This window comes from Pseudopipra pipra, chromosome 2, assembly GCF_036250125.1.
Source record: "Pseudopipra pipra isolate bDixPip1 chromosome 2, bDixPip1.hap1, whole genome shotgun sequence".
Classification (NCBI taxonomy): Eukaryota; Metazoa; Chordata; class Aves; order Passeriformes; family Pipridae; genus Pseudopipra; species Pseudopipra pipra.
The window spans coordinates 118,406,688-118,431,981 of NC_087550.1; the positions used below are offsets into that span (position 1 = coordinate 118,406,688).

The 25,294-nt window shown below is 48.5% G+C and overlaps 2 protein-coding genes across 3 annotated transcripts in view; both read right to left on the reverse strand.

Moving 5' to 3' along the window:
* Window positions 1-25,294, reverse strand: part of MRPS6 (mitochondrial ribosomal protein S6) — a 47,569-nt gene that overhangs the window by 11,648 nt on the left and 10,627 nt on the right. The window contains exon 2 of the mRNA XM_064647145.1: window positions 1,938-2,077. Within this exon, the coding sequence (XP_064503215.1) occupies window positions 1,938-2,077 (140 nt within the window). The remainder of the gene's footprint in view (window positions 1-1,937; window positions 2,078-25,294) is intronic.
* Window positions 13,378-25,294, reverse strand: part of SLC5A3 (solute carrier family 5 member 3) — a 44,502-nt gene continuing 32,585 nt past the window's right edge. For both annotated transcript variants that reach the window (XM_064647144.1, XM_064647143.1), the window contains exon 2: window positions 13,378-22,029. In XM_064647144.1, coding sequence (XP_064503214.1) covers window positions 19,601-21,742 — 2,142 coding nt within the window. In that variant the 5' untranslated portion in view covers window positions 21,743-22,029 and the 3' untranslated portion in view covers window positions 13,378-19,600. The remainder of the gene's footprint in view (window positions 22,030-25,294) is intronic.

Consider the following 25,294-nt stretch of genomic DNA (forward strand, 5'->3'; position numbering starts at 1 on the left):
GCCACAGCTTCTCTGGGAATTCCATCCCAGCCAAGAATTCCTTCCCAATATCCCATCTAACCCTGCCCTCTGGCACTTGAAATCCATTCCCCCTTGTCCTGTTGCTCCAAGCCCTTGTAAAAAAAGTCCCTCTCCCTCCTTTTTAGAGGCTCCTGGAAAGGGCTCCGAGGGCTCCTGGAGCCTTCTCTCCTCCAGGCTGAAGGAACAGGCCCGTGGTGGAGATCAATAAAGCTCTCACAATCTCAGGGAGAAGAGAAACTGGAACAGTTTATTTGGACTCACAAGTTCATTTTTAAAGGGTTCAGGGTTTACATGTTTAACAGGGGGTTTATGTATTCATGGTATTAAAATTGAGGGGTTTCACAAGGATGAGGTAAAGGGGAAAACCCAGGTTAAGGCATTTTTGGGGTCTTAGGAATTACCTCATGGGAAAAACCCTATTTTATCTTGGGGGGTTTGGTATTGGATGTCCATGTGCAAAGGGTTACAGAGTGTGCACATGCAAGGGGGGAACACGATGGGTTTTAGGTAGAGGTCTGAGGGGACCAGGCTGTGGATTCTCTGGGCAGGGCCTGAGATAACATCGTGTAAGGAGTTTCTTTCCATCCTGCTGAAGAAGGCAGGGAGAATCCCCAGAGAAGAGGTCAGGGAAAAGGGGTTTTCCCAGCTTCTGTTCCCCATGGCCTCCTGCAGAGACCACTCCAATGTCTTTCTGTAGATCCGATATTTTGGAACCCAGCACAGGTTGGCCGAGCTGCTCCTCACCCGCAGCCCACGACAGGGACGAGGAGGAGCCTGTTGCTAATTGTTCTTTTGATTACCACAGGCACAGCAGTTGCTTAGCAACACTCCTCAGTCCTTGGGAGAGGCAGCACCACTTCCCTCCAGGAGCAAAAGCAGCCCGAGCACCCAGGGCACCTTCCTCACGATAATTCACATTTGTTGGGCTTCCCATAAACCACACCTGGAACGTCCTGAGGTGGGGCTGGGAGAGCTGGGGGGGTTCACCTGGAGAAGAGAAGGCTCCAGGGACACCTCAGAGCCCTTTCCAGGGCCTAAAGGGGCTCCAGGAGAGCTGGAGAGGGACTGGGGACAAGGGATGGAGGGGCAGGACACAGGGAATGGTTTCAAACTGCCAGAGGGCAGGGTGGGATATTGGGAAAGAATTCTTGGCTGTGAGGGTGGTGAGGGGCTGGGATGGAATTCCCAGAGGAGCTGTGGTTGCCCCTGGATCCCTGGAAGTGTCCAAGGCCAGGTTGGACAGGCCTTGGAGCAACCTGGGCTGGTGGAAGGTGTCCCTGCCCATGGCAGGGGGTGGCACTGGATGATCCTTAAAATCCCTTCCAACCCAAACCATTCTGTGATTCCAACTTTAGTCTGAGCCTACAGACAAAGCAGATGATTGTGCTGGATGAGCTTTAAGATCCCTTCCAACCCAAACCATTCCAGAATTCCACGATTCCAAGGGCATCACAAATCAAACCCGGATCGGAAGCACACCTGGGTCTCTCCCAGGGCACACGTGGTTATTAATAAAGAGGAGAGAAAAAGAACCTTTCCTGCCAATCAGCAACAGCAGATTAAGTTCAAATTTTATCAGTCAACAGCCTGAGTAGTTTGGAAAATAGCTGTGTGAAAAATGACACAGCAAAGTAATATTGTTTGTGTTGGAGAAAGGAATTCTGCAGCCCTGGGATCGGGGCTACGGCAACACAGCGACTGAAAACTAACAAAAAACTGACACCACACGGAATAAATGACACAAAATACTCCAAGCAGAACACACAGGGCCACCAACAGCCACACAGCACCTTGCTGGGATCACACAGGTTCCAGGTGTACTCCCAAAAAGCACAAGAAAGACCAAATCTGAGTCGTTTCTGTGGATTTTAAAGGAGCAGCAGCTGAAGGGTTTGAAGGAAACACCTCCCACTCACCATCCTCTCCTGTGGCGCTCCGAGTGCTTGGAGATCTTGTAGGGAAGAGCCCTTTCCCCCAGGTTTTCCAGCTTCCTCACCACAGCTCCTCTCTCCATGAGAGCCTCCACGGTGCGTTTCAGCACAGCTGCTGTTTCAGGCTTGAAGAGAAAGGGAAAAAAATGGGAAATGTCCATAAATCTGGTTATTCTTCTGATGTGAGAGGAGGGACAGGAGCACTTGCACAGCTCAGCACCAGGAGAGATGGGTCTGCAACCCGAGAGGGCAAAGTGGGAGCAGCAGCACCTCCTCCTAAGGAAGAGAATTTTTAGGGATAATTCCTTTGTGAATTATGGCCACAGGAGAGTTTCCAGAAATGTCAACATCAGGCCCCAGCAGAGTAGGAAGCAGAAAACAGTTAATGGATGGAACTAACCTGGTGTCACTCTGGGTGAGCTTTGGAAAGAAGGGTGGAAGGAAAATAGTTTTGGGGTTCCTGGACCATTGTTGCTCATTAGGATTGTTCACCAGAATATTTAAAGGGAACAGAGTGCGGAAAACATGGATCTGTGCTGTGATCCAGAGAGAACAAACAGCACCATGGGCATTTGACACTGTCACTGCAGCTGCACACTTAGAGAATCATGGAATATCCTGAGCTGGAAGGGACCCCCCAGGATCACCCAGTCCAAGCCCTGGCCCTGCCCAGGACACCCCAACACTCCCCCCTGTCCCTCAGAGCGTTGTCCAAACCCTCCTGGAGCTCTGGCAGCCTTGGGGCCGTGCCCACTGCCCTGGGGAGCCTGGGCAGTGCCCACCACCCTCTGGGGGAAGAACCTTGTCCTGAGATCCCCCCTGAGCCTGCCCTGTCCCAGCTCCAGCCCTTCCCTGGGTCCTGTCCCTGCTCCCAGAGGTCAGAGCTGCCCCTCAGGAGGAGCTGCAGCCCCCGCTGAGCTCTGCCCTGGGGCTCCTCTGCTCCAGCTGCACCAGCCAAGTGCCCTCAGCTGCTCCTCAAGGGCCCCTCCAGGCCCTTCACCATCCCTGTGTCCCTCCTTTGGGTGCTCTCCACCAGCTTTAGATCCTTTTTATATTCTGGCACCCAAAACACCCCCAGAACTCGAGGTGAGGCTGCCCCAGTGCAGGGCAGAGCAGGACAATCCCCTCCCTCACTGCTGGGCCTGATGCCCCCCAGGACACCCTTGGCCAACATGGCACAGCTGATTCATGTTCATATGGCCCCTTGGCTAAATCCCTACATCCCCCTCCTTTCTCCCAGCCAACATCCACACCTTTGGAAGACCCCAGAAGCCAGCACGCAGCAATTAGTCCAACATGCAGAGATTTCACTCCTCAGAAAAACAAGTTTGAGGGACAGGCAGCCAAAAAACACGGAGGAGAAAACAGCTGCAGCGTTCCCTGGCTCACTGGGTGGCAGGGGGGGCTCTGCTGAGCACTGAATCACTGACACCCAACAATATCCAGGAGAACGTGCACAAAGCACAAGGGAGAATGTTTGGAAAACAACTGCAAGGCTGACACACTCTCAGCAACAAGAATTATTTTAAGAATCATAGAATCATAGAATTCCTGGGTTGGAAGGGACCTCTGAGATCATCAAGTCCAACCCTTGATCCAACCCCGCCGTGGTTCCCAGCCCATGGCACTGATGCCACATCCAGTCTGTCCTTAAACACCTCCAGGGATGGAGAATCCACCCCCTCCCTGGGCAGCCCATTCCAATGGCTGAGCACCCTCTCTGCAAAGAAATTCTTTCTAATCTCCAACCTAACCCTCCCCTGGCACAGCTGCAGACCCAGCCCTCTTGTCTTGCTGATGGTTGCCTGGGAAAAGAGACCAACCCCCCCCTGGCTCCCCCCTCCTGTCAGGGAGTTGCAGAGAGTGAGGAGGTCTCCCCTGAGCCTCCTCTTCTCCAGGCTGAGCCCCCCCAGCTCCCTCAGCCTCTCCTCACAGCACTTGTGCTCCAGTCCCTTCCCCAGCCTCATTGCTCTCCTCTGGACCTGCTCCAGGACCTCAGGAACGGGTCTCCTGCAGAGAACGGAAGACAAACGGGTGTCCAAGCAAAGCCTGATCCAGCTCTCCTGGCAGCATTTCACAGCAGGACACAACCCCAGGTCTACCTGGCCTGCGAGGTGGCACCAGCTGGGAATGGAAAAGGAATGAAGGAGCTGATTTGCAGCTGTATTCAGGTTTTATTAGATCAGCCCAACATCACCATCTCTTCTCAGTCAGGAGAAAACTCGTGTGAGTCTTCAGTCACCCCGTGCATAAGATGACTCAAAGTTGGGTTCCTAAGTCTGAGTGTAAACCACAGAATCATGAAGGCTGGGAGAGACCTTCAGGATCATTCAGTCCCACCCCACCACCACCCTAATCCATGGCCCCAAGGGCCACATCCAGACACATCTGGGACACTCCCAGACACAGGGACTCCACCACCTCCCTGGGACACTTATTCCAAGGCCTGACCACTCTTCCACTGAAAGTATTTTTTCTAATATCTAATTTGGACCTGCCCTGGTGCAATTTAAGGTTATTTCCTCTCATCCTTTCCCTTGGGATGTGGCAGAAGAGCCTGACCCCCCCTCACAACCTCCTGTCAGGGAGCTGGAGAGATCCATGAGGTCCCCCCCAACAAACCCTCCTTAACCACCCTGCAGATCTAAATTAAATATTACTGGGTAACCTCACTCCTCTACATCCCTCAAAGCCCAAATGACACACGAGCTTTTTGTCTCCTTTTCCCATCCCCTCAGATCAGCACATTCCCTGAGTGGCTCCAAGTCCAACGTGCTGTGCAGTTTCCAAGCACAACGAAGCCTAAGATTCAAACCCCATGTATTTAAAAAACACAAAAGCAAACAAAAAGAACAAGAAAAAGAAAGCCACAGATTTTTCCATCTGGGACTGTAAAATATTACACATTTTTGCAACCTTCCCCACTTCGAAAACACGAACTAATTGTCGGGTTTGAAAGCTCGTCGCTGTAATCCCTCTCATTCCCCCTCTCCAAAAAATGCCCTGGTTTATCAGAGCTTGCCTAAAGCCAGCAACCCAACTATAAATAGGCCTCTCCTAACCCAAATACCCACAGACACAGGTTCCTTGGTTTGCCTCAGAGCCAGACCAGCTGAGGACGTAGGAAATGGCCTTGCCTGGCTCCCAACCCACGAGCCACAACATTTTTTCCTGAAGAGCCAGCACTAATTCCAGCAGCACAGATGTGGGGAGGCAAAGCTGGGGGAGAGAGAAGGGGAGAAACTGGAAGCTGGTGGCAGGATGTTCGTGCTGGAGAGCAGGAAGAGCTCCCAAGAGCACCAAAGCCCTGGTTGGTAATTCCAGCTCTGCCTCCAGAGTCAAACCAGAGCCCTCTCAACTGGTTTCACCCTCGGTGAACTTGGTGAACTCTGTCAGGGGAGTGGGTTCACTTCAGTCAGCCAGGAGTTCTCCAAAAGGTACAGAATCCCAGGATGGGTCAGGCTGGAGGGGCCCCCAGAGGGTCATCTGCTCCAGCAGGGCCATCCCAGAGCACATGGCACAGGATGGGTCTGGAATATCCCCAGGGAGGAGACTCCATCCCCTCTGGACAATCTGTTCAGGGCTGGGGCACTGCCCAGCAAAGAAGTTCTTCCTCCTGCCCAGGTGGAACTTCCTGGGCATCAGTTCCTGCCTGTTCCTCCTGTGCCATTGCTGGGCCCCCCCAGCAGAGCCTGGTCCATCCTCTGCCCCCTCCCTGCAGCCCCTACAGACCTGGAAGAAGTAACCCAAGGACTGTTTCTACAGATCAAAATTCCCCCCCCCTCTGCTCCCACATATCCAAACTTCCAGCTGCCCAGAAGAAACACAGTCACTCCACCATTCCCACCAGGTCACACCTGCCCAGGTGTCACCCCAACCACAGGCCCTGACACTCCTTCCAAACCCCTGGCTGGCCCCATTTCCAATCCTGAGGGCAGTTCTGGGCCCTCATGGGAGAGAGACCTGGAGGGGCTGGAGCGTGTGCAGGGAAGGGAACGGAGCTGGGAAGGGGCTGGAGCAGCAGGAGGGGCTGAGGGAGCTGGGGGGGCTCAGCCTGGAGAAAAGGAGGCTCAGGGGGGACCTTCTGGCTCTGCAACACCCTGACAGGAGGGGGGAGCCAGAGGGGGTCGGGCTCTTCTGCCACATCCAAGGGAAAGGAGGAGAGAAAATAACCTCAAATTGCCCCAGGGCAGGTTCAGATCAGAGATCAGAAACAATTTTTCCCTGCAGGAGTGGTCAGGCCTTGGAATAAGTGTCCCAGGGAGGTGGTGGAGTCCCTGTGTCTGGGAGTGTCCCAGAGGTGTCTGGATGTGGCCCTTGGGGACATGGATTGGGGGTGATCCTGGTGGTGCTGGGGTGGGACTGGATGATCCTGGAGGTCACACAGAACTCATGAGGCAACCAGGAAACATCTTAAAGACAGGGAACAGGGGAAAAAAAAAACAAAAACAGGAATGCTCTGATGGCAAAGTGTCTTCAGGCACGAGCTCATCAACCATGAAGGTGCAAAGAACAGCTTGGGGACAAACCAGAAACGGGGCAAGGGCTGGAAATGAAGCTGTTGGGGTGCTGATGCCTCCTAAAACCCAAGGAGCCACCCCCCCAGCACTGAGGGGAAAGAACCAGAGCCACGGGAGAGGACTCAACTTCCACCTCAGAGGGAGAGCACAGCAAGTGCAAGGGATGGAAAAAACAGATCTGGCCAAGAAAGCAGCTTTCTCAAGGCACCAGAGCTCCCCCGAGAAGTCTGGAGAGAAAGAAAGGGAAGTGGACACCAAATACTTAATTTTAGGGCTCAAGTTCTTCTGGCCACTCGCTCAGTTCAACAGGAAGCATTTAAAGTCAGCAGGTACATCTCAAATTAGGAACAGAAATAAGCCCATCCTAATTAGCTCAATCATCCCTTCAAGGCAGTAACAGTAAGAGAAAATTATGTCTTCTTTTTTTTTTTTTTTTTGGTTGTTCAGCAGTTACAAAGCTTGTCCTGAGATTATTTACTGAGGGGGAAATAAAAGAATGCAAAATCTACATTGAGAAGAAAGTGCAATTCAAAAGCAGCAAAACTAAGGGGGAAAAACCAACTCCTTGCTGTCATTTCCTACTTCATAAAACATTAGAAACTGATCAGTGAAAATGATTAAAAATCCAAACATGGATTGGTGAAGGAGCCAAGAAAATCACTGGCACCAGAAAAGGCTTTGCCATGAGAAACGAGGGGAAGGTGGAATGAGCCTCTTAATTGTCACACCCTGTTTTGGTACCCAAGGAGACATGGAAAAATAAGATTATATGATAAAGAATGGTCAGCAAAGAAATTAGTGCTAATATTAAAGAGCACAGCCAGGTATGTAACTCAGCCAATGGCAGGGCTGGGGTTTTATCTGCCTGGGGAAGGAGCCTGAGCTGAGTAATCCAAAATTGCAAAGCTGCAATTACTGTGAAAGCATAAACAAGGCAGAAGAGCAGCTCTAGGGAGGGTCCAACCACTGCAGGAGGGAGAGGAGAGATCCACACACAGATAAAGGTGGGGATGGAGCAAAGGAGATGTGGGAGCTGAGCTGCACCCCGGGAAAAAGGGGCTGGGATCCACCAGGAAACTGAGCCCCAAAAACAGGAGGGCTCCCAACTCCTGCCTGGGATTGCAGAGCTGGGCAGGGCTGGGGAGGGATCATGGAATGGTTTGGGTTGGAAGGGATTTTAAGGATCATCCAATGCCACCCCTGCCATGGGCAGGGACATCTTCCACCAGCCCAGGTTGCTCCAAGCCCCGTCCAGCCTGGCCTGGGACACTCCCAGGGATCCAGGGGCAGCCACAGCTTCTCTGGGAATTCCATCCCAGTCAAGAATTCCTTCCCAATATGTACACAAAACTTCATATCCTAAAATGCAGAACTGGCAGGATCAAGCCCTGTTTTGAAGGACACCAGGAGCTGGAGTGCAGGACAGTCCTGGCCCAACAGCAGGGCCTGAAGCAGAGGCACAGGATGCTTTGGGTTGGAAGGGATTTTAAGGATCATCCAGTGCCACCCCTGCCATGGACAGGGACACCTTCCACCAGCCCAGGTTGCTCCAAGCCCCGTCCAACCTGGCCTTGGACACTTCCAGGGATCCAGGGGCAACCACAGCTCCTCTGGGAATTCCATCCCAAGCCCCTCTTCACCCTCACAGGAAGAATTCCTTCCCAATATCCCATCCAACCCTGCCCTCTGGCAGTGGGAAGCCATTCCCTGTGTCCTGTCCCTCCATCCCTTGTCCCCAGTCCCTCTCCAGCTCTCCTGGAGCCCCTTTAGTCCCTGGAAAGGGCTCTGAGGTCTCCCTGGATCCTTTTTTCTTCTCCAGACTGGACATTCCCAGCTCTCCCAGCTTGTCTCCAGCCCTTGGATCATCTCCATGGCCTCCTCTGGACTCAATGGATCCACCTTTCTTGTGTTGGGGTTCCCAGAGCTGGATCAATTCAGGGAAAGCTGGACATGGGGCAGGGACAGGGAGGGTTCTGTAACTCCAACAGCACCATTTTGCCCAAGGCAGGATAAGGAACAACTGGGAAACCCCCCCATCTCCTGCCCATGCCACCATTTCCATCCAACACTGACTGGACACAAAGGCAGGAGACTGTTCCAGAAACTCATTTGGGAATAGTGAGAAAAATCACAGCAGGCAGGCAAAGCCACCAAAAACAGGTTTGGGGGGAAGTGATCAAAACTGACTCAGTCTGAATTAAAAATAACAGCCCATGCCCAAACCAGGTCTTTAATGAGCATTTTGATGGGGTGGAAGCCCAGGAACCAGCAACTTCACCCGAGGGGAACAGGACACCTGGGGACCTGGATGCAGAGGAAGCAGCAGCTTTTCAAGTCAAAGCCATGCCAGTGTCTCTCCTGTCCCCAAATCCACCTTTTTCCCCCCCTCAAAGAATCTGAATTCTACGATGTCTCTTTTTTATTTTTAACTCAACATTTAAGATCAAAGGAAAAATACAGAAGAAACTGAGCCAAAAATCCAAGTCCCCTCGAAATACCAAGTCCCAGTTAAATTAACACATCAGCCTCAGCACTGAACTTTGCTGGATTTAACTCATTTTAGAGAGCTGAGAGTCTTGATAGTTTCTAAGAAGGGGTCTTTTAAGTCTGAGATTAACAGCAACCCAATCCACCAAGATTCAGGGCAGTTTCAAGGGTTTATTGCTAGAAATAATTCAAGTATAATTGGCCACAAATTCATGGAATCACAGAATGGTTTGAGTTGGGAGGGACTTTAAAGATCATCTCATTCCACCCCCTGCCATGGGCAGGGACACCTTCCACCAGCCCAGGTTGCTCCAAGCCCTGTCCAACCTGGTCTTGGACACTTCCAGGGATCCAGGGGCAGCCACAGCTTCTCTGGGCAGAATCAACTCAGAATCCATTAAACCCCTTCCTTAAAGCTCCAGTTGGAAACTTAAAACTCTTCTTCCAACCAAAATAAATTATACTATGGGCTTCAGTGGTCTCCAAATATCTATTACATACATATAAAATATAATATAAAATATAATATGGATTCCTGATCTCCAAATCCTGCTTATCAGAAACTTGCTAAGACCAAGTTTATCAGAAACTACAAGTTGTGTCCCTCTCATGACTTCAGATGTGAACAGACTTCCTCGAGTTTAATTTATATATTCATTAAGCTTAAATAATTAAGAGTGGAAAAGACCCCCCCGACCCCAAACAAAAAGATGTGGAGGGAGTTATTTTCCAACCCTCTTTTCTCCCTGGCCTTTGAAATGCACACACGGACACCCCCTCCCTGGAAAACCTCTCCCTGAGGACACTGGGAGGGGACACACGGTTGCAATTTGCCAATTCAGGGCATCCATTCCTCTCCCCAGAGCAACAACCTGCCAGTTTTTAGACACCCTGAACTTCTGGTGACTTCCCACAGGGAATAGAATCATGGAATGTCCTGAGTTGGAAGGACCCCCAAGGATCATCCAGTCCAACTCCCAGCCCTGCCCAGGACACCCCAACAATCCCCCCCAATCCCTGAGAGAGTTGTCCAAACCCTCCTGGAGCTCTGGGGGAAGAACCTTTTCCCAAAATCCAACCCAGAACATGTGTGCAGGCAGCTCCCAGCTGGCAGAGGTTCTCCCAGTACAGTTGCTTTGGGAACATCCCAAGGCCACTCCCTCCCTCCCCCAGTGGGGCTGGGGGAGAAAATCCCACGAGGAGAATGAGAGAAGGAATGGGTTGAAATATTGACACTTTAGTGGGTGAAGCAAAAGCCATGCAAAGGAAACCAAGGAATTCCTTCCCCAAGGAATTCCAAAGGAAACCAAGGAATTCCTTCCCCACTTCCCAGGGGCATCCCGGCGGAGCAGGGCCCTGTCACGGGGAACAGCGACTCGGGAAGACAAACATCACCCCTGCAAACATCCCCCCTTCCCTCCTCCTCCCCCAGCACACGGTCTGGGATGTCCCTTGGGATCCCCTGTGCCATCCGTGCCCCTCCCAGCCCCCTGTGCTCCCCTGGGGTGGGAGGTGTGAGGGGCACACGAGGCCTCGGTGCCATGCAAGAGCTGCTCAGCAACAAACACACCCCAGAATCATCAACCTGGTGCTCAGCCCAAACCCAGGACACATTCCCAGAGGAACTACTCGGACAGGAATCAACTCCAGCCCAGCCAAAGCCAGCCCAGGGCACAAGCAGTGTTTTCCAACCCCACTTTCCCAGCTCCCTGGTTGGGGGGAACCTGCAGTGCCCGACTGGCGGCAGGGAAACACGGCGGGGCTGGGGCACAGCTCCAGGGGACAGACACACACAGCTCCAGGGGACAGACAAACACAGCTCCAGGGGACAAACACAGCTCCAGGGGACAAACAAACACAGCTCCAGGGGACAGACACAGCTCCAGGGGACAAACACAGCTCCAGTTCTGCGTTCTCTGGGCTGGAGGCTCCAGCCTTGGAAGGCCAGAAATGGTCCAGCCTTGGGAGAAACACCTGCAACTGCCTAAGAGCCCTCCCAGCCCATGGATCCCCCTGTGCCCCATCCCCACCTTGTCCCCCAGCCCAGAGCACTGAGTGTCACATCCAGGCCTTCCTGGGACACCTCCAGGGCTGGGCACTCCAAACCTCCCTGGGCAGCCCCTGCCAAGGCCTCACCACCCTTTCCAGCAGGAAATTCCTCCTCCTGTCCCACCTGAGCCTCCCCTGGCACAGCTGGAGGCCGTTCCCTCTCCTCCTGTCCCTTGTTCCCTGGCAGCAGAGCCCGACCCCCCCCGGCTCCCCCCTCCTGTCAGGGGGTTGCAGAGCCAGAAGGTCCCCCCTGAGCCTCCTTTTCTCCAGGCTGAGCCCCCCCAGCTCCCTCAGCCCCTCCTGCTGCTCCAGCCCCTTCCCAGCTCGTCACACCCATCCTGACCATCCTTAACGCTACAGAAGAACAGTCAGGACTAAGAAAAAGTTGAACATGGTTAATAAAACCTTTCCAAAGCCTGTCCCAAGGACCATAACCATCATTTTAAAATCCTCTCAGTTTTGCAGGTCATGAACTCTCCTTGTCTCTGAACCAGAAGAGCATTTAAGGTGCAAGTCACACTGTTTGCACCAACTGATGTGCAAAAAGAAGAGGGAACCTTGGCAATTTCTTGCCCAAATTCTGCCACATGCTGCAATAAACACACTGGGATACACAGAACTAACTTATAAAGTAGTTTCAGGGTTCGGATAAGTATTAAAAATAGCTGCTGACAAATGCAAGGGTTATAAACACCACGACCATGAAGTCAAATTATTGCCTTCTCCTGTCACAAACACCTCAAAAACCCACCAACACCTCAAAAATAAAGCCCCCAAACATCCAAAAAATCAAACCAAGTCCAACCTGATGACATGTGAAGAAAGCAAGTCCAGAGATGAAACCTGGTTTGTTCCCTGTCCCAGCACCAGAAAACATCCACAGGGCAAACTGGGAAAGCCACGGCCCAGGAGGGGGAATTCACCTCAGAGGGGATCATTCCCACCATCCCCAGGGGGGTTTTCCCAGTGAACCCCCCAAAGAAGTGTTGCTGCAGCAGTGACTGGACCTGCCCACAACTCACCTGGGCCAGAACTCCCCCCCAAAGGAACATCAAAGCCTCAAACATCAGGATTTTGGGGACTGAAGGGGTCTCTGCCAACACAAACAGAACCAGCTGGTGACAAAGAGGCTTCTTGAACCTCTTTTCAAATCACTGAAATGAAAATCTGCTGAGCAAACACCTAATAAACTAATTAAACAGCCCATTAATTAACAGCTAACTAATGAAAACACCGGAGTCCCGCTCCCTCCTGGAAATCACAAATCCAAGCCAAGTTTGCAGGTAGGAAAGTGCCTTATTTTTCATCCCAAATCCAAAGCTTCCTCTCCAAAAACGTTTTTTATCCACTCCCTGAAAGCAACATCAGCAAAGCTTCCCTTTTTCTTTTGGAGCACATCAGCAAAAGAAGAGAACCCAAGAATAATCTGATTAATGCACTTTCTCAGCAGGTGGAAATCTTGGGTGTAGATCCTTCTCACGGTCTTGGCCAACATCCCATCTCCAAAAGAGCACCTTAATTCCCAGTCCACAGGTGATTTAGCACCACCTCTCCTTGCTGGACCATCCCTGGACAAAGGAAGAAGTCACAATTCCCACGTTTTCCAAGTTTAAATGTGTCCTTCTGGGGGACAGGGATGAGAGGGATCAGGAAGTGGAAGGTTCCTGTTTGCTCTCCTCTTACAGAACCCTGCTGAGCTTCTGCTTTGGGCAAACAAAACCTGGCTGAAGGTTTTCCCTCCCCAAAGGCCACGATCCAAGCACTGCCCACCACAGGCTCCAGCTGCTTCCTACCAGGGGGAAAACGGGATCAGTCCCAGGGCTGGCCCAGTTTCCTTGGAAAACTTGGGCCCAGGGACTGATTGGTAGATCCCAACAAGGCAGACACAGAAGGGCAATCCCAGGAGGACAAACTGGAAATACTCAAGGACACTCCACAGGCACGGAAGAAGGGGCCTGTCCCACTCAAGAACTGGTTGAAGAGCAGCTGAACTGGGGAGTTCAAGGAAGAAAACGCCCCAAATAATCATAATTTTGCACAATATCCAACCAAGGGCCTCTCCTGGAGGTGGGTTCTCCCACATTTCGTGCCCTGCCAGCACCCCGAGCTCCAGGCCATGGATTTCATCCCAGCCCATCCCGATCCCACCTTCCCACACGAGTTGGCCCAAAGATTTCTGTATTTCGGATCCTTAAGTTCTTCTCACAGTTCTCAAGAATCCCCTTTGGTTTTGCCCTCCCTTTGCTTCCAGAGGCCCTGGAATCTCAGGGGAAAGCCAGGAAGTCTCTTCACCCCCAGGGATGGAAGAACACTCCGAACCAGCTCCACAAATCTCTGTTCTGTTGGTTTGTTGGTCGTTCGGTTGTGGGTGTGTTTTTTTTTTTCTTTTTGTCTCTATTTTTATTGAAACTTTGTACAGAAGTTTGAAACATTTCCATACAATACTTTTGGACAGGACAAAAAATGCCATGGTAAAGGAATGTAAACTGCAAGAAACACAGTCTGAAGTATCCAAATACTCTCTAATAAGAGTTTTTAGTTTGAAGACTAATGCAGGAGGCAAAATAATATGCATACAGGATACAAAGAACAGTATACACAGGGCCAGCAATGCTAACTAGGAGAATTTTGCATCAGATTTACTTCAAAGATTGATAGCAATATGAGAATTCTATACACTAGACCAAAATTAATTTATCATACATCGTTTCTATGACAAAAAGCTTGTCATTAAGGACAGTAGCAACTTACAATATAATTAAGCTGTATTAATCTCATTAACACTTCTAAATCTATATTCCTACTACAGTAATTTTTTTGTTTTTCAGTATATTTCTCTTATAAGATCTTAACAGACCTTTAAATAACACTTTACCAAAAGAGACCTGGCTCCATTATAGTGATCTTATCTACATGCCCATTTGGCTTATTTCAAATAAAACAAGGGCCAAGGAAAAAAGGCAGGTTTCAAATGCTATATGATATCATTTGGTTTTGGTCTGAAATGTATTTTTAGTCGAAGAGTTTAAAAAAAAAAAAAACAAAACCCAAATAACAAAAAAACCCAGAGAGAGAGAAAAAAAAAAAAAGGCAGTTCATTAACTGGTATTTTATATAAAAATCCAACAGCAACAAAACTACTTCACAGATCCCTAAAAAAAAAAACAACCAAACATTCTATCAGAGATACAAGGTAAAGCAGCATCACTTTGACACTGTGCTTGGAAAAGAAGAAGATGAATGAAGAGACTGCTCGAGTGAGATTAGAAAATTTCGCTTTCTTCTTGAAGAAGACTACTAACATTTTTGCACAGCAACTATTTTTATAACCACCTCATTTTTAAAAGCGTGGACTCAGAGACACAGAGAATTTGTCGCCCCAGCAGCGGTTTTGCCCCGAGTGTGTCTGACTTTTACACAGTGGAAAACTGAGAATGCCAAGTGTGTCACCAGATGTCACCAGACCGGGAGTTCGAGATCAGAACAGAAGTGAAGCCTTTAAACCAACACCAGGAACAGAAATCAAAGGGTTTCGGAACCAAAACAAACCACTTTGCCCAAAAAAAAAAAACCCAAAAAACACCCCAAGAAAAAAAAACCCAACCCGAAAAACAACCAAGAGTTCAGAGATCTCACAGTGAAATCAGAAATCCTAATTATATATGTTTACATTCTAGGACTACTCTTTACCTCAGGCCAATTAAAGCACATTAAACCATTGAATTATATACAAACATTTTCTTTTTTTTTAAAAAAAATTAAAACATTGCACAGAAATCTGCTTCTTTTAACATCACATGACAAGGTTAGTTTTCTTTTCAAAACAATTACATTTAAGGGCACAGAACATACAGAATATACCAAATGAACAGATGAGTACTTTTGCTTTGCTGTACATGCTAAATCCAAAGATTTCCTCAAAAAAAAGCTGGAGCTTCCCGACTCCAGCTTCTTCCATGTATCCTGTTCTCTGAAAGGGAGCATCTCCCAACACCTCCTCTATCTTAGGATTTAAAAAAATAGATATATAAAAAAAATAAAGCTGTTTTAAAGTCGAAAGCATCTTCTAAGACCCTCGGATGGCTCCGCCCTGTCCACTGCAACCCCAGGAAATGGCTTCATTCCCCTCCTGGGTCACAGGGCTCGTGACTCGCATCAGAAGTCTCATGTTGGCCCTTCTGGGATCAGGGAACACAGAAGAGAAGTAAAAATACACAATACAATATATACTGAAGGCCATTTTTTTTTTTATTTCTTACAATCTCCCACCGTTTCCTTCGAGGAAAAGCTACCAGGAAAAATCAACAAAAAAAACACAACAGCAACAAAAAAAAAAACAACCCCACCCCTAAACTTTGGCAGAGAAAAGTATCAAATCAGCCATTTAAAAAAAACTTAAATAAGAGCAGTCTCCCAAAATTTGCTATTAAGCTCTCAAGAAGCCCTTTTTTTTTTTTTTTTTTTAATTTTTATTTATTTTTTTTAAATAAAAGGCTTCGACCATTTCTGGGAGAAAAATCAAATAACAGAAAAAAAAAATAAGTTAAGGGAAATACCAAGAGAAACAACAACAAAAAAAAAAAAGCTGTCATTCCAAAAATCAGTTTTTCCAGCCTGTCATTCTCAGCTCAAGGCAATAAATAAACCACGATAAAAGCAAGTGCCCTCCTGGATCTCCTCCTGCACCACCAACCAGTCCCACCAAGGAGGAGGAGGAGGAGGCCACAAAATTTATGGAACTGATTGTCCATTCTGAGAAACGCTTTGGAATTTTACCAGCCCCCCAAAAAAATCGGTGTTTCAACCAAAATCCCTCAACACCTTCCATGACTAGCAAAGGCATGTTTACGCTATAAAAAAATCCTCAAGCAACTTCTCCCAAGGTCCATAACACAGGGTGAGGTACCAAAAGGCAGCTTGCTTGAAGCCTTAGAAATATATCTATTTTTTTATAACAAAGGCCTTTTAGTAAGTGGTTATCTGCAGCAAAGAACACCAGCAAGTTCTATGACCTCTATGCCACGAAAATAGAAATAAAACCACATTTTTAAATGTGAAAAAAAATCCCGGAGAAATAATTTGCTTAAAAGCTTCTTCACAATAACAGGTCCAAAGAGGGGGGGGGGGATGCAGAGTATTAATTTATTAAGTAATAAATAGGCTGCCTGCCAATCATCACTGTGATTAATGTGGCAACTCGTTGGTTTGGGAAGTGGGAATATTGGAACTGGGAGATGGAGCATCTCAGGCTCCACATTTGGGAGGGACTTGACTCCCTTCCACCCTCCAAGGGTGATTCCTCCGTGGATTGTGGTTACAGTGAAGGGGACACCTGGGAATTAACAACCCCTTGGGGTGTCCTCTTTAAATTATTCAGGGAAGGCAAAGAGGAGCTCAAACGAGCAGGGAAAAGCCACTGGAAGTAAAGCCCCTCCTCGGGTGGCCGGAAAAGCCGCGCCTTCAACTTCCCAACCTTTTTAAGGCACCCTGGGAAAAAAAAAGCAAGCACAGGTGAGGCGATGGCAGCCAAGCCAAAGGGTCCCTGAGCAAACCTGGCTTAACAGGTTGTGGCAAAGCATTTGTTAATACTGAGAGCAAAGAGGAGCGGCCTGGAAAAGCCAAGCACCGGCCGCTCCTAAAAACACGCGCCAAGTTCCTAAGGGACAGTGCCTGGCACACGAGGCTGTTTCCCTGTGCCAAAGGAGGCATTTTTTTAGCCAGATCCCAGCCTTTTCAAGAAGAGGTTGTTGGACTGAGATGATCTTTACCCTCCACGAGTTGTTGTTTTTTCCATCCCCGCTACGAGACCGAACGTTGCCCGACGTTCTACCCTCTGGACAAAAAAAAAAAATCCAGGTGCTTTGTACATCTCCTCATCCTTCCCAGCTCAGCCCACTACTGAAGTGATTTGAGATGCCATTAATTCACGCACCCTTTTTAATTTTGGCCATTAAAAAGGATTTGAAACCATTTCCTGAACGAAACCAGCCCCATAAAACGGCGAGAAGATGTGTCCTGTCACATCGGTACCGACACCACGAGCGGGTGTGATGACTCTTTCTACGCAGGTTGCAACAACATTCCAACTCCTCCACCCCAGAGCAGTGTCGACTTCCCAGCAGCAACAATGAAAGCAAGTGGAGGAAAGTGGGGCATCTCAGCCTCTGTGTAAGTTCCGGAATGAATGAGATTCGATCGATACAAAAACACCACCAAAACTAACAGGAAAAAAAACCACCCACAAAAATGGAAGTGGAACCATTTCACCTGCAAACAGATCCGTGATCTGCTAAATGTGGACGGGTTACGGCACCACTGGGCTGGAAGGGAAACCTCCTCCAGCACTCAAAGGCAGGATTGACCCCAGTTTCATCTCTACAAACGGATTTCTCAGGAATTGGTTCTCCTTTCCGTGCCAAGGAAATGTCGCTGGACCCTGGAACTGATTTTGCTGAACACTCAGATGGTCCCTCAGACCATTTCTGGCCCAGCCAGTTTGTTCTCTCCCAAGCCCTGAACGAGCTCAGGAGCAAAGACAACTGGAGGAATTATTTCCATGGAAAGCCTGGATATGACCACCCTGTCCTGGAGTTGGGAGGGGGGTTAATACTGGAAGGGCAGCCACACACTGTCAGCTCTGCACCCAAAACCAGGGATGTGGGCTGAGCTCTTGCCGCCTTTAGGTCTGCTGAGCTCCACGTGCTGCACACCTGGGAATTGCTCATCCCTGCCTCAGGATTTATCCTTCAACAGGAAAGATCCTCAGCAGCTGGAGACCTACTAATTGTCTGGGAGAAATGAACTCTTCTGGAAGAATCACGAGGACAGACCTGGATTCCTGACACAGATCATGGTGGCACACGTTCCTTATCTCCTGACATGGAATCCCTGGGGAGCTGTTTGGAGGAGGGAGCTCTAGGCTGGAAGAATTAGGAGGAATTTCTTCCCAGAAAAGGCCACTAGACATTGGACTGGGCTGGCCAGGGAGGTGGAATCACCATCCCTGGAGGTGTTGAAGGAAAGGCTGGATGTGGCACTCGGTGCTCTGGTCGGGCTGGGTCACGGGTTGGACTCAAGCTCCGAGGTCTTTTCCAACCTCAATCATTCTGGGATTCCTCACAAAAAAATAAAAAAAGGAGGCTTGACAGGGTGAAAGGGGAAATGGGAGAAGACATGAGGCAAGAGGACTCTGGAAAATAAGGAGCACTTTCACCTCTCCCCCCCACTCCCCCTTCCTTTTTTCTCCCCTCGCAGACTCCACCTGCAGCAGCAGCAGGGCTGGGCACAGACTCCTTCCAGACATCCCCAGCACAGGAAAACAGGCCTTTCCCAGCGTGGAAAACAAACTGGCAACACACAAAGCCTCACATTTCTCTTCTTCCCAAGCGGCAGAACGTACAAACAGATTTTTTTCCCTATAAAGAGCCTAAGGCTGTGTCCTGAAGGTGCAGAGACTAAAGAGGCTGAAATTATCTTCTGGGCCTTATGGCCATAAACTAAAACACCAGTTTCACCTCAACATGAGGAAAAACATCTTTCCCTGGAGGGTGGCAGAGCACAGGAACAGTTGCCCAGGGAGGGAGCGGAGCTTCTCCCTCTGGAGACATTCCAAACCCACCTGGACACGTTCCCGTGTCACCTGCCTCGGCAGGGGGATGGACTGGATGATCTCCAGAGATCCCTTCCCACCCTGCTGAATACAAAACCCAAATAAAGATTATTTCTTTTTCCTTCTGCTCCAGTGACAGTTTGTCATGTCCAGGCTTTTTTTTTTCATTTTGGTTCGTTGTTTCTTTTTTTCCCCTCTTTTTTTTTTTTTTTTCCCCTTCAAATACAGCGATTTTTCAGTACTGGAATTTACAGTGGATTAAAAAAAAAAAAAATCAAAAGTCAAAACTTCTCTTACAAAGAAAAAATAAAACCAGAAAGCTACTAACAACTATCATGTTTTAAGTGCTATAAAATGAGACAAAATAACTCCCTGCTGTTGCTATAAGAGAAATTGAATTAAAAAAAGTAAAATAAAAACAACTGAAAGCAGTGAGCAAAATTAAGAAGTGCTAAGTTGGCCAAGGGAATAGTTATTTTACAGGATGTGCATCGCAGCTCTACATTTAAAAACCTTTTGACACAGCTTTGATCATTTAGATTTTCCACACTGGTAAATGATTACTCGTTATCTTAATGCTGACTGAGCTGGAACTGCCTGACTTCAAACACAGCCACCTGCCTGCCTTTGGTATATTTATACACGTAAAAACAAAAGGTTAGTACTGCAAATGGAACAAGGAAAAAAACCCAAACAAAACAAAAAGAAAAAAAAACCACAAAAGGGAAAAAAGAAAAAAAGCCACCACAGGACAGGTTCTGCTTTGAGCAGAGAAAGGACAACACATCTCAAATGGTCTGGAAATAGGCTAAAGCTGAGTTGATCTTACAATTATAGCGTAAACAATGCCTGGGTTGTGGTTATGTTGTCTGAAATTCAAAAAAAAATCAAAAAAAAAAAAACCAGGAAAAAGAAAACCAATCTCCAGAGACCTGTATCAACTTCTGTATGTTCAGCCATACCCTTAAAAGTTCACTATTCACTCACAAAGAGAAGTAGACAAACATGAATATTCCAAGCGAACACACACAGACCAGTCCAGTATTTAGTAATAGTTTAACTTTTGGAGTCTCTTCCAGCATTTGTAAACAAACAGTCTCTTCCTCGACCTCCCGAACAGCTCTCTTGGTCATGGTTTTACTTTTAAAGCCACAGAACCAATCTATGAATTTCAAATGTCTCTCTGGGTCCTCAGTCTCCTCCTCGTGCTTCTTCTCGCCCATCAGAGCCGCCTGGCCGTTGGAGTAACAATCCACCGGCGTCTCGACTTCGGAGTGGCTCACCGAGATCACCGGGTTGCTGTCGTCTCTGCAGGTCACCAGGAGGTTGATGTCCTCCGGCTTGAGGCTTTTCAGGTTCTCCTCGGATTTGCCGTTGGGAATGATGTGGTTGGCGTTCTCGTTGCACTTGAGGATGCTCTTCTCCTGCGCCTTGTAGAGCTCCCCCTTGGCCGCCGTCTCCTTGACGCTCCTGTTCTTCACGGCCCAGAAGGTGGTGGTCCGGACCTGCTCCTTCGTGGGCGGAGGGGTCAGGAGACTGACCACGAAGGTCACGATCCCGGTGATCCAGAACAGAGCCGTGGCCACGTACATGTAATGGATGTTTTTGATGAAGCCCGGCCTCGTGTCCGGCTGGTCGCACTCCGGAGCGCGGTAAATAAACGCCAGTATCAACCGGACGGCACCGAGCACGAACCCGGCCATGCCGCCGTAGAAGGCCCCCTGCTCGTTGCAGCGCTTCCAAAAGATCCCCATGAGGAACAGGGCGGCCACCGGCGGGGTCAGGTAGTCCGCGACCTCCTGGATGTACAGGTACATCTGCCCGCCTTGCATCTCCACGATGATGGGCACCCAGGCGATGCTGATCACCACCATGAACGCCACGAAGACCCTCCCAACGATCATGAGCTCCCGGGACGTCGCGCTTTTCCGGATGAGTTTGTAGACATCGAGCGTGAAGATGGTGCTGGCGCTGTTGAAGATGGAGTCCAGGTCGCTCATGAGCGCGGCGATCATCACGGCCATCATGAGGCCCCGCAGCCCCACCGGCACCAGCTTCATCACCAGCCGCGGGTAGGCGATGTTGGAGCAGCCGGCCCTGCTCCCGCAGACCTGGAAGCAGTGCTCAGGATTGATGCAGGCGATGTCATCCGCGAACAGGATGCGGGAGATCATGCCCGGGACGACGATGATGAACATGGGCAGCAGCTTTAGGAAACCCGCCATCAGGGTGGAGCCTTTGGCATGAGCGATGTTTTTCGCGGCTAAGACTCTCTGGACTATGACTTGGTCGGCACACCAGTACCAGACGGAAGCCGGGGTCTGTCCCAGCAGGAATCCGGGCCAGGGAATGTCTTCGTCCGTCGGCTCGCGCAACATTTTAAGAGCGTCGGGCTTGGGGTCGACGTTGCAGGAGTTGGTGTTGGAAATGTTGTAGGTTAACAGGATGGACGTGATGTTCGGCGCCGCCAGCATGTACCTCCTCTTAACTTCTTCAAACCCACCGACCTCCGTGATGCTTATGATCATGAGCGTGAGGGCACCGATAATCATAAGCAGGGCCTGAAGGGTGTCTGTGTAGATGACGGCCACCAGCCCTCCGGTCACAGTCAAGAGCGCCGTCATTCCGATAAGCAGGATAACCGACAGATAGAGGTTCCAACCTAGCGACTCTTGGATAAAAAGCGCCCCCGAATACAAGTCAACCGAGAGTTTGGTGAAGATATAAAGAATTAGAGACAACGCTGCAAAATAGATTTGAATCCTATGCCCTCCGAAACGCTTGGACAAGTATTCGGGCATGGTGTACACTCCCGACCGGATGTAGACGGGGACGAAGACCCATCCCAAAAGCTGCAAAAGCATTAAGGCGTTGAACTCCCACGCGCCCACGGCAAATCCGCTCGCCGCTCCGGATCCTGCGAGCCCAATGAAATGTTCACTTCCAATATTGCTCACAAACAAAGAGGCACCGATCGCTACCCAGGTCATAGAACGCCCTGCCAAAAAGTAGCCGCTCACGGTGCTCCGATTGTACTTCCACATGGCAAAGAAACCTATGCACATGACCAGCACGAAGTACAGGGCCACAATGGCAATGTCTGCCGTCTCCAGGGCGGCCCTCATGTTTGTAACCGGCTGGCGTCCACTTCTCGCCCCCCAGCCAACGTCTCTTAAGCACCACGTGAGCCAGTTAACAAAGAGCAACACCGCGGCTCAAATTCTTTGTCCCTTGGTTTGCTGTCCTGATGCTGGTGGCAGTGGTACATTTACTTTCTCCGCTTCTCAACTGGGAATTTGGAACTTAGCACGCACTTTTAATCCACATTCCACAAGAGCATCAGCCTTAACTCAGTTGATGTAGGAGAAATTCTTAGTTGCAGCTAAGTTTAGTGAGGCCTACTGTACCAACCCTGCAAGGCAGCAAAGACAAAAGACAAAGATTGAATTAGAGAGGAATTTCATGAAGTAATGAGAAAAAATTTGAAGTGTAGTAAAACAATGACCGAACACCACAGATTTTTCCCCCTTTATAATTCCTGCTGTATTTATGCAATTCCATAACAGACATCATTCAATACTGGCAGAACCAAGCAGCAAAGCCTTTCGCAGGGCAGCTTCGGGGGTTACGAGTACCTTCGGAGACGCAGCGATTCGGGAGCATTGAAGGGCCCAGATTCCCCAGAGCGAGGCAAGGAACACAAATACATTTTATTTCGTGCTACTTCAGTGTCTCACAAGTCTAATTGTCAAGCCACTTTCAAGTCTTCCTCTTTCGAGCAATCTTAGGAAAAGGAAATGAACATAAACCCAACAAATAACAACCTCTACGGAGCCAGTCATTCCCTGTATGGCTCTAGCACTGCATCCCACAAATCCTGACAAGATCCTGGCACCACATGGATGCAGTGGCTGCTAGAGCTAAAAAAAAAAAAAAAATAAAAAAAAAATCAAAGTGAAGTCACAAAACTGTCAAAAAACAACAGAAATTTAAAATCAGCTGGAGAATCGAGGTTACTCCACAGGTTTGAGGTGAGTTTTGGGGTACACATAATCACAGAGTTACATTCCACTTGGAAACTTCTTCCTACATATCCCACGGGATCCAAGGGAAGAGAAAGTCCTGTTCAAGCAAGTGGCAGAAGCAAAACTCTGCCTGACATCCCACTTCGGGTAGTTCTGTTGGAACTGTGACTTTGGATTTTTTGGGAGCACCCCAGGCACAGGAGGGAACACTGGATGGATTTTGGTAGCAGTTGGATGCTCCCAGCATCCATTTGCATCCAGCCACGGAAAGGTTCACCACCATCCCAGGGAGAAGGTATGGAGACAAGGCATCCCCTGATCCTCTCTCCCTGAGACCCAAATCCCACCTGACATTATCCCAAAGAACATCAGGGAACAAAATTCCTTGTTTTAGAACTAATAATAAAGACTTGCTGGCAGAGCTGGAAGAGTTGGGACAGGAAGAGGCACCGAAGGACACCGAAGGCTCCGACCTCTGTCCTGGACATGGGATGCTCCCCTCTCCCGTTTATCCCTTGGGAGGTATCACAGAATCATGGAATAGTTTGGGTTGGAAGGGATCTTAAAGCCCATCCAGTTCCAACCCAACACCTTCCACTAGACTGGGTTGCTCCAACTTGGCCTTGGACACTTCCAGGGGTCCAGGGGCAGCCACGGTTTCCCTGGGCAACCTGGGCCAGGGCCTCATTTCCCAACCCAAACCTTTTGGATGGGTTTGGGAAGTGCTGGACGTGGGATCCTTCCATTTCCTACACCAGGCAGAGGAACAGAAAGGGAGACCAAAGCAAAGATCAGGCTTAGCCTAAAGACCAGAACAACAAACCTCGAGGAGCCAAGATTATTCCAGAGAACAAGGACCAGGGTCTGAGTCCAGTCCTCTTTCCCACCCACTGGTAATTATAATGTACACACAAAAAACCTCCAAATCCCTGGATATTATTCCTGACCACAAGATCCACCAGTGGCACAAGTCTCCAGGTGTTCCCCCTTCCACTCCACTGGCAGGATTGCTCTGGCACTGGGCTGAATGTCCCTATTAATTAATGATTAATACAAACAGCCAGATAACAGATTCTAATATTTGGCTGGTTTCTTGTTTAGCATCCCCGTAACATATTCCTTGTGTTTAAAGAGTAAATAAAACCACTGCAAATTCCAAGAGAGTTAAGGTTGGAAACACACCCTTTGCCCCTTTGTGTTGAAGGCATAGATGGTGCTGATGGAAAAATGGGCATTTCTCATGTATTTTAAAAGTAGATTCCAAAAAACCACAATTTCAGCCTCAAGGAGAGATTCACAATCGTGTTCTTTGTATGATCTGGCTGGTTTTCAAGAGGAGTCCAGAACCAAAAACTATATATAATAACAAAATATATGCTTTCAAAATATATACTTCAAAAAATATTTAATAAAATATTCAATGAAAATGTATTATATATAATAAAATCAATAACAATATATTAAAAATACATAATAAAATATATACTAAAATAGATAAAATGTTTGATATATTGTAATATAATAATTTTGATATATTGTAATAATATTTTAATATAATAAAATATATACTAAACCAGATCATAACATATTTAATAAAAATACATAAGAATATATAATGAAAATATAGATAATAAAAATATAATAAGGGTCCCCACCACAAACCCACAGGAATAGGGATATTCCTGGAGTTACAGCCAATAATGAGAGAACATGGAGACGTGGCACAACAAGGACTGGTCACAGCAGTGAGCTCAATTTATCATTTCTCATAAGCCTCAAGCCACAGATGTATTTTAAATTCTTCCATAGAAGAATTCCCAGTTATCCCCCCTGCAAATCCAGTAGTAGTTAAATGCTCTATTAGCTTAATCCAACCCAAAATTATAAACACTCCACGTCAGATGACGCAGCCAGACACGAGCCTGATGGCCTATTCTTGGCTTTAAGCACTTGAATAGTGTTGTGTCTTCTACTATATTCAGCTAAATTCTCAACTACCTTATGTTTAGACCAAAACTATAAATATTTAAGGAAAGGGGAAGAAGAGATTTTACTCAGACACCATAAAAACTACTACAGAGAAAACGGGAAGAACAGCAAGATAAAGAAATAGTAATAACTGGTGTTTTCCCTCTTCTGTTGTCCTGCTCCATTACTGAGAAATGTTCAACTGGAAGTTGAGTTCACCTCCCACCACCTTCCCTGTGGGTTCAGCACTGACCTTCCAAAAGCACCTTGCACAGGGATATTGAAGAAATCACAAATGTAATTGCTAAAACTTGTTTTACTTGGTACAAGATGTGCTGCCCCATCCCTGGAGTGTCCAAGGCCAGGTTGGACAGGGCTTGGAGCAACCTGGGCTGGTGGAAGGTGTCCCTGCCCATGGCAGGGGGTGGGATGGGATGATCTTCAAGGCCCTTCCCAACCCAAACCATCCTGGAATTCTGAGACTCCAAGTGTGTGTCGGAATTAAGATGCTGCTGCCCTCCAACAAATTGTGACATCCCTCAATTAAAGACACTTCAAAGGGCTCAGGTCTAACCAAAAGAAACAACCTGTGAACTTCCATGAGCCTTTTCCACGGGCAGGAACAGCCAGGCCACCGATGGAGACCACAGAGACCCCCCCATCACCCTGGTGACCCGAATTTCG